Here is a 13,813-nt window from a genome sequence, read left to right as displayed (position 1 = left end):
AGCACATCATTTCTGCCCAATCTAAACACATTCCAACCATCAAAATCATGCCAGGACCCCACATTTTTCTAACCCTAACCCTACCCTGGTACTCACCCCTAACCCTAAAATAGGGCGAAATTTCTATGGAAAAGGGGGCAATTTTAAAAAAGCCTTCCTTGAGGAGCTTTTTCTGCTGAGCACAACATTTTTGTCCCTTCTAAACACATTCCAACCATCAAAGTCATGCCAGAACACCTCATTTTACTAACCCTAACCCTACCCTGGTGCACGCCCATAACCCTAATATAGGGCGAAAGCTCCCTTGAACAGAGGACGATTTTGAAGAAGCCTTCCTTGAGGAGCTTTTTCTGCACTGCTCATCATTTCTGCCAATTCTACACAAATCCCAACCATCAAAATCATACCAGGACCCCCTGTTTTTCTAATCCTAACCCTACTCTGGTACACACCCCTAACCCTAAAATAGGGCGAAATGTCTATGGAAAAGGGGGCGATTTTGGAAAAGCCTTCCTTGAGCAGCTTTTTCTCCACAGCTCAATATTCCTGCCCATTCAAAACACATTCCGACCATCAAAATCCTGTCCGGGCACCACATTTTTCTAACCCCAACCCTACCCTGGTGGACACCCCTAATTCTAATATATGACGAGATTTCCCTTGAAAAGACAGCAATTTTGAAAAAGCCTTCCCTGATGAGGTTTTTCTGCACTGCTCATCATTTCTGCCAATTCTACACAAATTCCAACCATCAAAATCATTCCATGATTCCCTGTTTTTCCGACCCTAACCCTACCCCGGTACAACCCCCTAACCCTAAAATAGGGTGAAATTTGTATGGAAAAGGGCAATTTTGAAAAAGGCTTCCTTGAGCAGCTTTTTTTTGCACAACGCAACATTTTTGTCCCTTCTAAACACATTCCAACCATCAAAATAATGCCAGGATCCCCCATTTTTCTCACCCTAACTTTGTGCACACCCCTAACTCTAATATACAGTGAGAGTTCCCTTGAAAACAGGGCAATTTTGAAAAAGCCTGCCCTTATGAGGTTTTTCTGCACTGCTCATCATTTCTGCCAATTCTACACAATTCCCAACCATCAAAATCATGCCAGAGCATCTCATTTTGCTAACCCTAACTCTACACTACCACATATCCCTAACCCTAATACAGGGCGAAATTCTTATCGAAAAGAGGGCGATGTTGGAAAAGTCTTCCTTGAGGAGATTCTTCTGCACGACTATTTCTGCCCATTCTATACACATTCCAACCATCAAAATCATGCCAGGACACCTCGTTTTTCAAACTCCAACCCTACCCTGGTTCAAACCCCTAACTTTAATATAGGGTGAAAGCTCCCTTGAACAGAGGGCGATTTTGAAAAAGCCTTCCTTGAGGAGTTTTTTCGGCACTGCTCATCATTTCTGCCCATCGTTGACCTAAACTGTGCCTCTGCGTATTCCATACTCCGTGATAAGGTAGGCCTTTTCTTTTAGCTCATACTATTTCACATTCTTACACCAGTATTTCTAAGAATGCAACAAAGTATGATGCTGACTGACTGTGTTCATGGCCATCTAGAAATCTCTACCAGTTTTGAAAGTCATGAGCTAATAAAGCTTAAAATCCCATGACATTTCATCAAGTCTTCCTAAAGACAACAGGGATGATTTTCACAAGTTCTATATATAAAACTCTTATAATATTTTTCAAAGAATATAAAAATAGGTTGATAGATAGAGAGAAACTTTATCAAAATATTGTTTACCTAAAACTTTCAGTCTCTCTGCTCCAACAACCACTTCATTGTCATCTGCAGAAAACAACAGTTTCCCCTGGTGGGATAGCACTTGAAATTTTTGGCTGTATGCTTCCACTGCTTTGGGACCTAAAGAGAAGAAAGAACATGTTGTGGTCTTTTCAACTGACATTATGCTAGAAATCATACATAACACACTAACAATTCTGCATATATTGCATCACTTGAGAAATATACCTTCTCCCCTCTTCAGTATTACTCTTAAAATATTTAAGAAACTTTTGTAATTACCTTTGCCAAAAAAAATCACTTTATTTTCTTGTTGCTTAATTAATTATATTTACTTTTGCAGTAAACTCTTTTGCAGACCTGTTTGCTAAAGAAATATGTCTGAAATTATGGAGTCAAAGCCTCAGGCATTCCCTCATCAGACTAAATTTCATAGCTCTACAAACAAGAGATTCACTGTTATGGGAGCGGATAGCACATGCTGCATGAGACACTGCATTAGTTTATCTCTGTCTGCAGGTTTTCTTTGCAAAAGCAGACCAGGTGTTCTACTGATGTTGAAGACCAGTCTGAACCTAAGTCTGGTCTGTTGCTCAGTTCCTGTGTCTTCCCACAAAGACCGCAAGCTTTGTCCTTACAGCCAGTGAGATGTGGTTGTTGGAGTGGGGACCCAGGACAGCCAGAGTGTATAGTCCCCACTCGGCCTTGGAGCTCACTGGGTGACTTTGGGCCAGTCACAGCCTCAGCCCAAGCTACCTCTCAGAGTTGCTGCTGTAAGGATAAAATGGAGCTATGCAAGCTGCTGAGTTCCTTCTAAGAAGAAAAAAGGTGGGATATAAACATGGTGATGATGATGATGATGAGGAGGAGCGGGATGACGAGGATGATGACAATGATGATGATAGACTTGGACACCTTGTCCTTGCCACTGAGATGAGAAGGTTCTGGGTAGGGTGATGTGGACAAAGGATCTTTCAGATTGTTGGAGACTTTCTTGGGGATGTTGCTGGACAGCCTTATGGCTAACAGGGCAGCATACAAATCAAATAAATAACTCAGATAAATAAATAGATACAGTTTGAATGGCAGATTCACTGATCAACAATAAGAAAAACTGTTGAACTACATCAGAAGTTAAGAAATGAGGTAGGGAGGCAGCTGGATTTTCCAATGCATTCTTACTGTATCATCTTCATGGACTGAGTTCAATGTGTTTGGGAAAAAGTTCTCATAATGTTGCCACCTGAAGTGGGGTTAAGTGCTAGAGGAGGGTAAGGAGAATTCAGGAAAGTGGAATGCAAACTTTGCATCTGTCTTCCGTATGGCATGCCTGAACAGATTTTTGCAGGAAGCGAGTTGAATGGAGACAAATAATATTGACAAAAGATTCTGTTGCATTCCTTGTTGTCAAATGTGCAACTTGATCCCAAGACTGAACTCTATACCTGAGGACTAGGAAATATGGAATGAAATACAATTTTAAAAAGATCTGGGGTTAGGGGAGAGAATCCAGGAGCTATGTGGGGCTACTGCAGCACAGAAAATAGAGAAGCCTCCCTAAAAATTCCCAAACTGTTTGCAGCGGTTCTATGTGAATGCACCTTTAATGCAGATGTAGGTATGCAACCAGTAAATGATTCAATCACATTGTTTTTGAGATTTACCTCCCTGGTTTCCTGCTTTCCCTTCAGAAATTAGATTCTCTGTCTCAACATGTAACATATATTAGCAGCCCTCATGACAACATTTGTACAGATTTGTAGCTCAGTAGCACAAACAGATGTCTCTTCCATTGCTTGGCAGAAGGCACATCTTTGAAAATAGCCACTTCAAAATATTCTGTACAGATCTACATCTTACTGAGATAACCATTATCGTAATTACCTACAATAGCAGACAATATGTACTGGGTCATTTGCAAAGAGCTCAAGAACATAATTTGGTGCACAGCTCTTACCACCAAAGCAAAGGTTAGGATTGGAAACAATTAAGTAATTCGCAAGCAAGTGCAATTTTATTAGTAGTGTTTATTACTCATAGCAAATGTCACAGGGTTTTAGTCTATTTCTAGCTGGTATCTTTTCTCAAAAGCAACAAGAGATGACAACCCAAGGGCCATTATATCTTAGTAAGTGTGGCCTTTTAACTTGCATGCATGCAAGTGCTTCTCCAGCCATGCTGTGCTGTCTGAAGAACGTCCTCAAGATTCAGAGACCGTTCTCATTACCCCCTCTGGCATGGCAGTCACTGTTTGCATTGACTTCATGCCACCGGTGCCATATCAGGCTGACTGCCAACGCAAGCCATAGGTACACACACATAATTCTGAGTTACCTTCTTCGACGTGGATGAATTTTTGAGAAGTGTTCCCTATGGCACGCTAAAAACCAATGCACATATACGCATAGTTATCTGCTCACTGTCAATCTGCGCATGGATACACATCAAACAGGCTGGATTCTTTCTGTGTCTGGGCAGCTTTCATTTTTCACTGTCCTGTGAAAGTCCAGCAAGAGGACTGAGTTTTGCAAGTGTGGGTTGTTCACACTGTTAACAAACAACCCACAACCTCTGCACTGTTTAGGTTTTTGGCTGATCTGTTAACCATCCCAGCAACCTACCCTTGCAAGGTTAGGACAATACAACAACCTATGGGGGCGTGGGGATTTCAGAATGGGCACCTGTGCTGCCCAAAACATGCTGCAAGCCATAGCAGCTCAAATAGTTGTAGTGGCATCCAGAGACACACACACAGTTATTGATTAGTGCAGAGAATCTTGGTCCATGCAAGGAGCTACAATATTTTTTATTTGCAATTTTTTTTCTACTCAGAGAACACTTACTTGCTTGTCTGATAAGCCAAACAGAATAACTCTCGGCAACTGAAAGGTCACATGCTATTAGAATAAATATGGCCTTATCTATTTTGCAGCCCCTAAACTATCATGCTTCACCTCTGATTCTTGGATCAGAATATCTGGGTGGCAAAATTGTGCAATACTTAAGTCCAGAAGCAAACATTGCATCTCCAGGGAACTTCTTGCCTGTCTAGCTGCAGTTGCAAGTCTGACAAACTACTCCGGTCCTCCAGCTACTCCATTTACAAAGTCTCTGTGATGCAAAACTGCTCCTGCTGCTAAATTCTATTTTGCACTAGCTCAACAAGCTTCTTTGTGAACATGAGAATCTGGCGAGTGAATTCAGAGTTGAATTTATTTCCTCTCCTTAAGGCGATTTTCATGCATGCAACAAATAATAATTCCTGGCTGAAACGGTTTATTTAATTATTTAGCCTGCTGGCTAGCAGCCAGGTGTTATATAAACAAGCCAGAAAATCTCCATTTGCACACAACAGCATGTTTATGGATTGATTGCTGGTGCCGTTGTGTTAAACTGCTTCCCCTTCTTGCCGCTTTCTTTTGTGTAGACCCTCTTGCTGCAAAAGCATGCCTGTGCTCAAAGGCAACGCATCTCCTGGGGATTTTCAGAAGCATCCATTTCCCTGTCAAACATGAAGCTCAGCATTTCGTGAACATAAACGGTACTTATCAGCACAAGGGATTCTTTTTCTAGGGTTTTTGGAAGACTGAGCATTTCTGTGCTGTGAATATTGATGAATAAAAGTGCCAGTCATCTTGGGCAAGTTTCAAGTGTCCAGGGATATTTTTGTGGCCGTTACAAATGAAACATCAAAATGACAATTCTCTTCCAGAGCTGGTGCTTGTACAAGTGACCTTTTGTCTCAGGGTTTGCTTTCAAATGAAAATAATGTTCTGCTTCCTTATTAGAAGCCCACAATAGTCAGCTGCTTCTCCATTTCAGTTCTAATGTTCTTATCGTCTATTTTTATAGGGCCAAGCAGAGTCACGGCTTGTATTGTACGAGGGTGCTAGTGATGATTATCCCGAGGGCTAATGATTGCACAGTACCCTTCACAAAGCTCCCCTTTTGTCTTCTTTATTCCTTCCTCGGGCATTTCTTAACCTTACCTGTTACAAGACGTGTAAGAACTTTACTCTCCTCATTGAGAATGTTCACTGTAACATTCCGAGCAGACTGGAAGTACAGAGGGTTGCCCTACAATAAGAGAAAAAGAATGAGATAGCCACATCGCTCCCAGCAAGACAATGTGCTGTGTTCTCATGCAACCTTCAGAAAATGATGCCCACATCCAAGTTCCTCTCTGGTCAAATACTTCGCTGATTTCTTTGACTGCTAAATAAAATGCCTGCAAATCCATCAAAAGGTTTATGTGGCTTGTGGGTTTAATATGACCGAGACTCTAATTCTCTTTGTAGAGCAAACTGGTCGAATGGATTTGTTTCCAAGTGAATTAGTTACTTTTGAAGTGTCAGTCTGGGGCATAGTAAATTTTACAAATCTCTTGATTTTCCAACATCTCTTAGGATTTTTGGTTTTACCCTGTGAATCTCACCTCTTTGATGCTGTCACACATTTACTGTACTGCAATCACTTCTCGTTTCAATTGGTGATGTATGGCACTATGGCAAAAAGGAAATATCCTTTTCTGCTGGCACAGAAATAACCTTTCTGGGCCAGATCAACAGAAACAAATGAAAGATGGAGTGCATCTACTCCCTACTGCTTTTGCACTACCAATTAAGCACCGAACAGACAGTGTGTTTAAGCAACAGTATATAAAAGCTACCTTATCATGAACAAAGAATATAGGCTGATGAATCTAATGACTCCCTGCTCTGACTGGCAGCAGTTTTCCAGACTCTCAGGGAAAGATCCAGCTCTTTTATTTATTATTATTTATTTCATTCCATTTCTATGCTACCCCATAACCCAAAGGTTCTCTGGGCAGCTACAAATGCTTTTATATCCTTCTAAGTGGAGATATTAAGTTTACTCAATGACAAGGTTTTGAGATGGCTAGATGGAGAGGATGCAGTGGATGTGGTATACCTGGATTTCAGCAAGGCCTTTGACAAAGTGCCCCATGATACCCTGGTGAAGAAACTGAGGCGTTTTGGGATACATCAAAGCACTGTCCGGTGGATTAGGGCATGGTTGACTGACTGAAAGCAGAAGGTAACCATTAGTGGGGAATCTTCGGGATGGTGGCCAGTGACAAGCGGGGTCCCCCAGGGCCCTTTCCTGGAGCCGATCCTGTTTAATCTTTTCATCAATTACATGAAAGAAGGGGTGAACAGTCTGCTGATCAAATTCGCAGACGACACTTAAACTGGAGCAATGGTCGCAACTGAGGAACAGGTACTCCAGATCCAAAAGGTTCTGGACAGACTATGGAAGTGGGCAGGAGACAACAGGATGGCGTTCAATGTGGGTCAGTGCAAGGTCTTGCACTTGGGGCATAGGAATAGGTGTCATAAGTACATAATAGGGGACAGGTGGCTGGAGAGCAGCACTTGTGAAAGGGACCTCATGGTGCTGGTTGACTGCAGGCTAAACATGAGTCAGCAGAGTGATGCGGTGGTTAAGAGGATGAACACCACCCTTGGTTGCATAGCCAGAAGTGTGGCTTCTAGATCAAGAGAGGTATTACTGCCACTCTATATGACTCTGGTGCGCCTGCAACTGGAGTATTGTGCTCAGTTTTGGGCCCCTCATTACAGAAAGGATATGGCCAGGTTGGAGTCAGTGCAGCGTAGGGCCACAAGGTTGGTGGCTGGTTTGCAGGGGATGGGGTATGAGGCGAGACTGAGGGAACTGGGTCTCTTCAGCCAGGAGACTCAGAGGGGTTATGTTGGCAACATGCAGGTATGTGAGGGGATGTCATATGGAGATGGGTAGAGACCTGTTCTCCCCTGCAGAGGAAGGCAGGACGCGCTCCAACAGAGCAAAGCTCAGGGAGCCAAGGTTCCATTTGGATGCCAGGAAGCACTTCCTGACAGTCAGGACCCCGAGGGTGTGGAATGGGCTTCCACGGGAGGTGGTTGAGGCCCCATCAGTGTGGGTGTTCAAGGATAGGCTGGACGTCCACATGGTGGGCATGCTGTGCACGGAGCCGGCTGGTGCCGGAGGTCACACTAGATGACTCAGGAGACCCCTTCTGACTCGCTCTGTTTCTATGTTACTTTGGAGTCTCCTGAATTCAAAACTGAACCAGGGCCTCCCCCACCCCCCTTTTTTTTGACACTGAATTAAGGACCCCTTGAACAAGTGAGCAAGGATAAAACTTGGACTGACCCTTTGATGGGAAAACCTTCACATAAAGAAGTGGGCTCTGCAGTATGTGAGTATACTAGCATTATGGGCTTTTATACTCTGCTTTTGTTCAAACACTGTTTACTTTTTGAGTGGTCTTACCATCTTAATCAAAATATGCTCATGCAAAATACTTTACTATGTTTGTGGCATTATGACTGCAGAAAATACAACCTAGCTGGTGCACAAAACAGATTAAATAACAATGCATTGCTTCCCACTGCAAAAACAGTGTTCATTTTTGAAATGACTTATACAAGAAAGGATACAGAAATCCATAATCAACATAACAAAGAAGACAAACCAGTATAAACCACAATCAATATAACACAATATAAATATAAATGCAATGAGACTCTAGAAGCATGACACTGCTAACAGTGTTCATCAGGAATACATGCAAACACCCAAATATTATCCATACATATACAGCCCAGAAAGAACACTACGAAGACAAGCCACAAGTGCTTGCCAGTTGCCAAAAGTAAAATATATTGCCAATGTTTGTGGACAGCGCCTTCCATATATTGGGGAGGAGGCTATCACAGCAAACATATATATTCAAAACACCTTGTTCCAGTTAGCAGCCTCACTGCTTTTCTGCACTACTGACTGTTTCCAAACATCTTCGAAGGAAGCCCAATGTGTGCCTCACTGCGGCAATCAAATCTAGAGGTTACCAAAGCACACACCACTGATGCTAGGTTATCCACATCCAGCTGCACTATCAGCTATACCACAGCTGAGTCTGGCAGATATGACACACCAGACCATGGAAGACGTATCAGCCTCCAATGATGGATCTGGGCTACCTGAACCTTCAGAAGTAGCATGTTCCCATCCAGAGCCACGTGTACTTCCCTCATCTCTACAAGGAAGTTTCTGTCTTGTCTCGTCTGGATTCAGCATCAGTTTATTGGCTTCATTACTGAAACCAGAACCACTTGTGCACATCCATCTTCACACAGCTTTTATATGAAAACTAGAAGGAGATGCATATAGTGATGAAAAGTTTCTAGATTTTGGTGTCTGATTTCCCTAGTCTTATGTTCAGTTTGTCTTGAACATTAAGATTTTGAAAGTCTACATGAAAATACAGTCATTTTGTACTGTTTTCTTAATACATGCTTATTTATAATTATTTCTGTTTAATGTACATTTTTTGCTAGCTACTTACATAAACCTAAAATGTGTTTTCCATAATAAGTGCACTCTTATGCATTTCTGGCTGGGGAATTCCACTGCAAACTTTGGAGAACTGCACATTTCTACAGATAACTGAATGGTCCAAAATGTGAAATTAGTTGAGACGTAATTAGATGGGCTGAGGCATTTTACAGTGTGGTGGTTCATATCCCACTTTCTAATTGACAGTGTCAGAATCTTTGAATCCAACAAGAAGCCAGGAGCGGCAAACAGGGAAGTGGCAAACAATTTCAAGCCTTGAATTTAGTTCCCACATGGGCCATTTAAAACCTCTGATCAGCATGCCTGTTTAAAATTCATCCATTAATCCATTTCATTTCAGTTCAGTTCAGTTCATTTCATTTCTATACTGCTCAGTAACTGAAGCTTTTTGGCCAATTCAGTAGCTGTCAGTTGAAATCTCTCCTACACTTGGCCAGCCAATGAGAAACTTCACTTTGATATTATTTATTTTAATAAAAGGTTTCATATTTCTGTTTAGGAATCACAGCTCCTTATAATGCACTACAACCACTTGAGCTTTTTAACCAGTCCTACATTTCCATGTTTAATTAGATGTGCTGTTTTGGAAAGGTGCGCAGACTTCTAGAGTCCATTACTCCTTGTTGTATGATGGCCAGACTGTGGACTCCTGATTTTATTAATGATTGCATAAATGAGACCATGCTCTTTAAAAATAACATTAGAGAATCAAAGGGGCTGTATTCAACCACAGAAGAAATTATAAACTCTTAACTGCTGTCTGTTTTTCAGACACTTCATTTGCCTATTCAGACCTTAGTTTCTTGGGGCTTTGAAAGAACTTAACATGTCTGCTTAAAGAACAGTCATTGTATTCTTCTACATGGAGAGAATTCTTCAAGCACTTAGAGCACTACTTACTTAATTTTTCATAATTCATTCCACAAAAAGCTAAAAAAGTGAACTGCTAGGATGCTTCATTCATCCAGAAGCATCCCCCAATTAGCATCTAAAGTTTTATGCTAATGCATATAGGGACACTTTCATCTTCTCACACAGTCTTTTAAGCCTGTCCATGGTGAATTGTATTCAAATATATTTCTCTCGTTCAGTTGCCAGAACAAGATCGCCCACAGGAATGAGCAGGGCTTCTGGCTGGCTCATACCTTGGCTGGGATTGTGTGAAGGTGTTAACTGTACAGTCCAGTGCCCCTATGTGGAAGATAGAAAATAGTGCACAATTATGCTGCCCATGCACTCAGCTTCCAAAATCATACAAAGCACAGCCAGTGCATATCTCTCCCCCATTTGAAAATAATAGATCATACAATCAGTGCACTCATGGATGATTACACGGGCCCTGAGAAGGATTTGAACCAGGGCATTTTCTCTCTGTGGTGCCACAATCAATTATTCTGCTATGTTTATTTCAAACAAAATTATGATGGAATTTTGATCCCTGTAATATTTGCTGTTGTCTTGCTATTTACTCCAGTGGAGCAAAGTTATCATTCTTTATATTGTTGTTGACACATCATTATCACCTACATATCGCTCCAGAATCTGTTTTTAACACCTTAGCAATATCTGAGCGTTTGCAAACACTCCATGGATTTTCACCAATTTTTCCTCCTATACATGATTAAAGGCATGAGCAGCTACTAGAAGCAAGACTGGCGGTATAAGGGAGTGGTGCTTTCTTTGTAACAGGGAAGCAGAAAATTACCATTATCTTGAAATTCAAGTGAAAATCAAGAATGGTCATCCTAAAGTTTAGCTATACAGGCAATCCCTGAATTACAGTAAATGCCCAAGTTATGAACAACCCATACTTATGAATGAACTGATTATACTTACAAATTACTGCAGAAATTTTTCAAATAGAGAGAGAGGAGGCTAAAGGAGAGAGAGAGGCCTCCAAAGCATCACCATAAAGAGAGAACTGAAAGGGGAGAGAGGGAGGCCTCTAAAGCATCACCATAAAAAGGGAGGTGAAAGGGGAGAGAAGGAGGCCTCCAAAGCATCACCATAAAGAGGGAACTGAAAGGGGAGAGAGGGAGGCCTCCAAAGCATGCCTCCCTGCCCTGCCCACCTGGAGAGGGAACTCACTCTGGCATTTCCTTGTTGCAAAAAGAAGGCACTGTTGAGTTAGGGCAGGCAGAGTGTCTAGAGATATTAGCAGTTTTTCCACTTTCATGAGGGGCCTGTGCCCCCAATCCCCATGACTGTGGAGGGCCAACTATATGCGATCTTATATATAAGACACATTTTTGTTTGCTCAGGAAAGGAACTTGTTTGCAACCTAGGGACTTCCTGTATTGTGGTTCTGAACATAAATCAGAATCTCCATCTGCAGGGTGGCTGTAATCTGCCAGGTGAGAAGCTACCCTCTATACAGCAATGCTGGTGGAACACTTCACAGGCATGGCTGTTCTGCTGGGGAAGCTGATTTCTCAGCTTAAATGAGACAATGTATGGACAGGATGGAGTAGAACATGCTGACATTGCATCAGGGCTCCCCAAGCATTTTGAGCCCATAGGCACAGCAGGAATTTTGGATCTTGTGGGTGTTGTCACAACACAACTGCCAGGGTGGGAGGGAATTGTTCATCTATGAAAGCCTGCAATGCTGGTTCTGGCCAGTTATAAAACACCCATTTCCCACAGGGCAAACTTCCTCTCTCTCTTTCTCTCTGCTAGCAAACCACCCATTTCACAGAAAGCAAACTGGATGATGAGCCAAATTTGCAAGTGCACACCTCATCAACAGGAACACTGGTCAAAAGCACAAACACTCCTAAAGCACAAGCACAGCTTTTCCCACCCTTGCTTGCCACCCCCAAACACAGACACAGATGTTCTCTGCATCATCTCATCCTAACCACACACTCCTTCTGCCCCTTCAGTTACAGAGACCCCTCATTTTTGCTTCCCCCACAAGGCCATTTACACTGGACACCTCAATCCTCTTCTTGCATAATGTCCCGTATGGGCCCTGGCAAAATTCTGGGGAAAGGGGAGGTAAATGGCTTGAGGACATTGCTTTACTTTGCAACATGGCTAGATATTTTTTTAAAAAATCAGGAGGGTCAGGGGGCCTCAGGGGCACTAAGGGAATTGCAGTCCCAGGCTGCTCACAGTTCTGTGAGTTCTCTAGAATCGTGAAAAGTGCAAGAGTTTGGGCAGTCCTTGAAATGTTCATCCGATCTGTACTGCAATACTGGTCTGAGATGGGCCTTGGCAGGCTTTAATCTGTTATCTACCGTTGAGGCCCCAATACCCACATCCCCTCTGGAGCAAATGGGAACTTTCCTTCCATTACAGATAAGCAGGTGCAGAGCCCCTGAGGGGGTCAGGTTTGCAGGCGCCCCACCTACCCCTTGCCCTGGTTCCCATTCCAGATCAGAGGCTCCTATTCCTGCAATTAACTTTTTAAAAGTCATTTAGGGGGATGCTAATTGTGTGGAAATGCTGTTGTGCCTAGCTTGGCCCTCAGGGATAGTTCCAGTCTTCCTGTCCTTCCTTTGAAGTGTGAGTCTAACCTGAACATTTTCCTTGTGCAACATTTACATAGCTTAACCAGCAGCCCAAACATAGGCCTGTTCCGAATGTTCCTCTGAGGGAAGCAGGTTACAATCCATTCTTAAAACTGAGCTCTCTTTCACTAGAAATTACTGGAAGGTGTTTTGCAAAAGAACTGAAAGCGTGTCCTCCTTAGCCTTTATTCCACCACTTCATGAAGGCCTTTCAGCGTGACTCCATAATAACATTATGTTCCTCGTTGTGTACCTGCGTTGGTTGTCCAGTATACTCAATTCATTAAAACATGTGATTTATGCTGAAGGAAATCCCATTCAAAAGGCACAGCAGATCTGTCAATACAATACAGTCTGTTTCTTAACTAATCAGGGAACAACCTGACAGAATGTACGATTTTTTTTTTCCAACGAAGTATTGACTGTTTGCTCAACTAGACTCAATACATAAACAAAATGAATCACAGCACTTCTGTGCTTTCTTCTGTCTTACCTTCAAGGGAAACATAAATGCCTTTGGTCAAAGATAACATTGGTAAAAACACAAGGATTTTTTTGATGTAGCTTCAAGTCAGCTAAATCTGTATTATTTTTTCTTTATGTTTTATTACATCCATTTTATTTTATACATCCATATTTTGTATACTTTGGTTTAATCTAGGGAAAGTGTGTATGAAGAAAAAAAGATTGCCAAGAAGTTTTAATTTTAAAAGGTAATTTAATGATTATAGTATAGAATTAATATTTTGGCAATAGGGCAAGGATAGAGATATGTTTAAATTAGATCAAATAGGATTTAAAATAAGAATTCTAAGAGTTGCTTTTATTCATAGTAGGGAGAAATGGCGATACTGCTTCTGTTGCATACATTACTGGAAGGATAGCGCAGACTTTTATTTCTATGAGTTAAATAGTTTATATTTCCAGCCTACATGTAACCATAATCAACATTTATACAAGGTTTCTTGTAAATTTTCTTTATACCTTGTGTAGTAAATCTTCTTATGCATGCTCGTAGCAGAGTGATTAGTCCAGTTTCTTGTACCTAGGTAAAACGGGCCACCGCCTTTTATTAGACTTTCACACAATGACCTGATTCACACAGCATGGCAGCCCAATGGAGGTTTCTCAAACTTGTTTATTTCA

At 41.9% G+C, this 13,813-nt stretch overlaps 1 protein-coding gene across 3 annotated transcripts in view; it reads right to left on the bottom strand.

The window, feature by feature from the left end:
- Positions 1–13,813, bottom strand: part of SGCD (sarcoglycan delta) — a 532,748-nt gene that overhangs the window by 76,353 nt on the left and 442,582 nt on the right. For all 3 annotated transcript variants that reach the window (XM_044451058.1, XM_044451059.1, XM_044451057.1), the window contains 2 exons: positions 5,759–5,846; positions 1,770–1,889 (listed from right to left, as the gene is read on the bottom strand). In XM_044451058.1, the coding sequence (XP_044306993.1) occupies positions 1,770–1,889; positions 5,759–5,846 (208 nt within the window). The remainder of the gene's footprint in view (positions 1–1,769; positions 1,890–5,758; positions 5,847–13,813) is intronic.

Source organism: Varanus komodoensis, unplaced genomic scaffold (assembly GCF_004798865.1).
Source record: "Varanus komodoensis strain SLA01 unplaced genomic scaffold, ASM479886v1 scaffold6_1, whole genome shotgun sequence".
NCBI lineage: Eukaryota > Metazoa > Chordata > Lepidosauria > Squamata > Varanidae > Varanus > Varanus komodoensis.
Note: the sequence above shows the minus strand (reverse complement) of the source record. Positions and strands in the feature narration are given on the sequence as shown.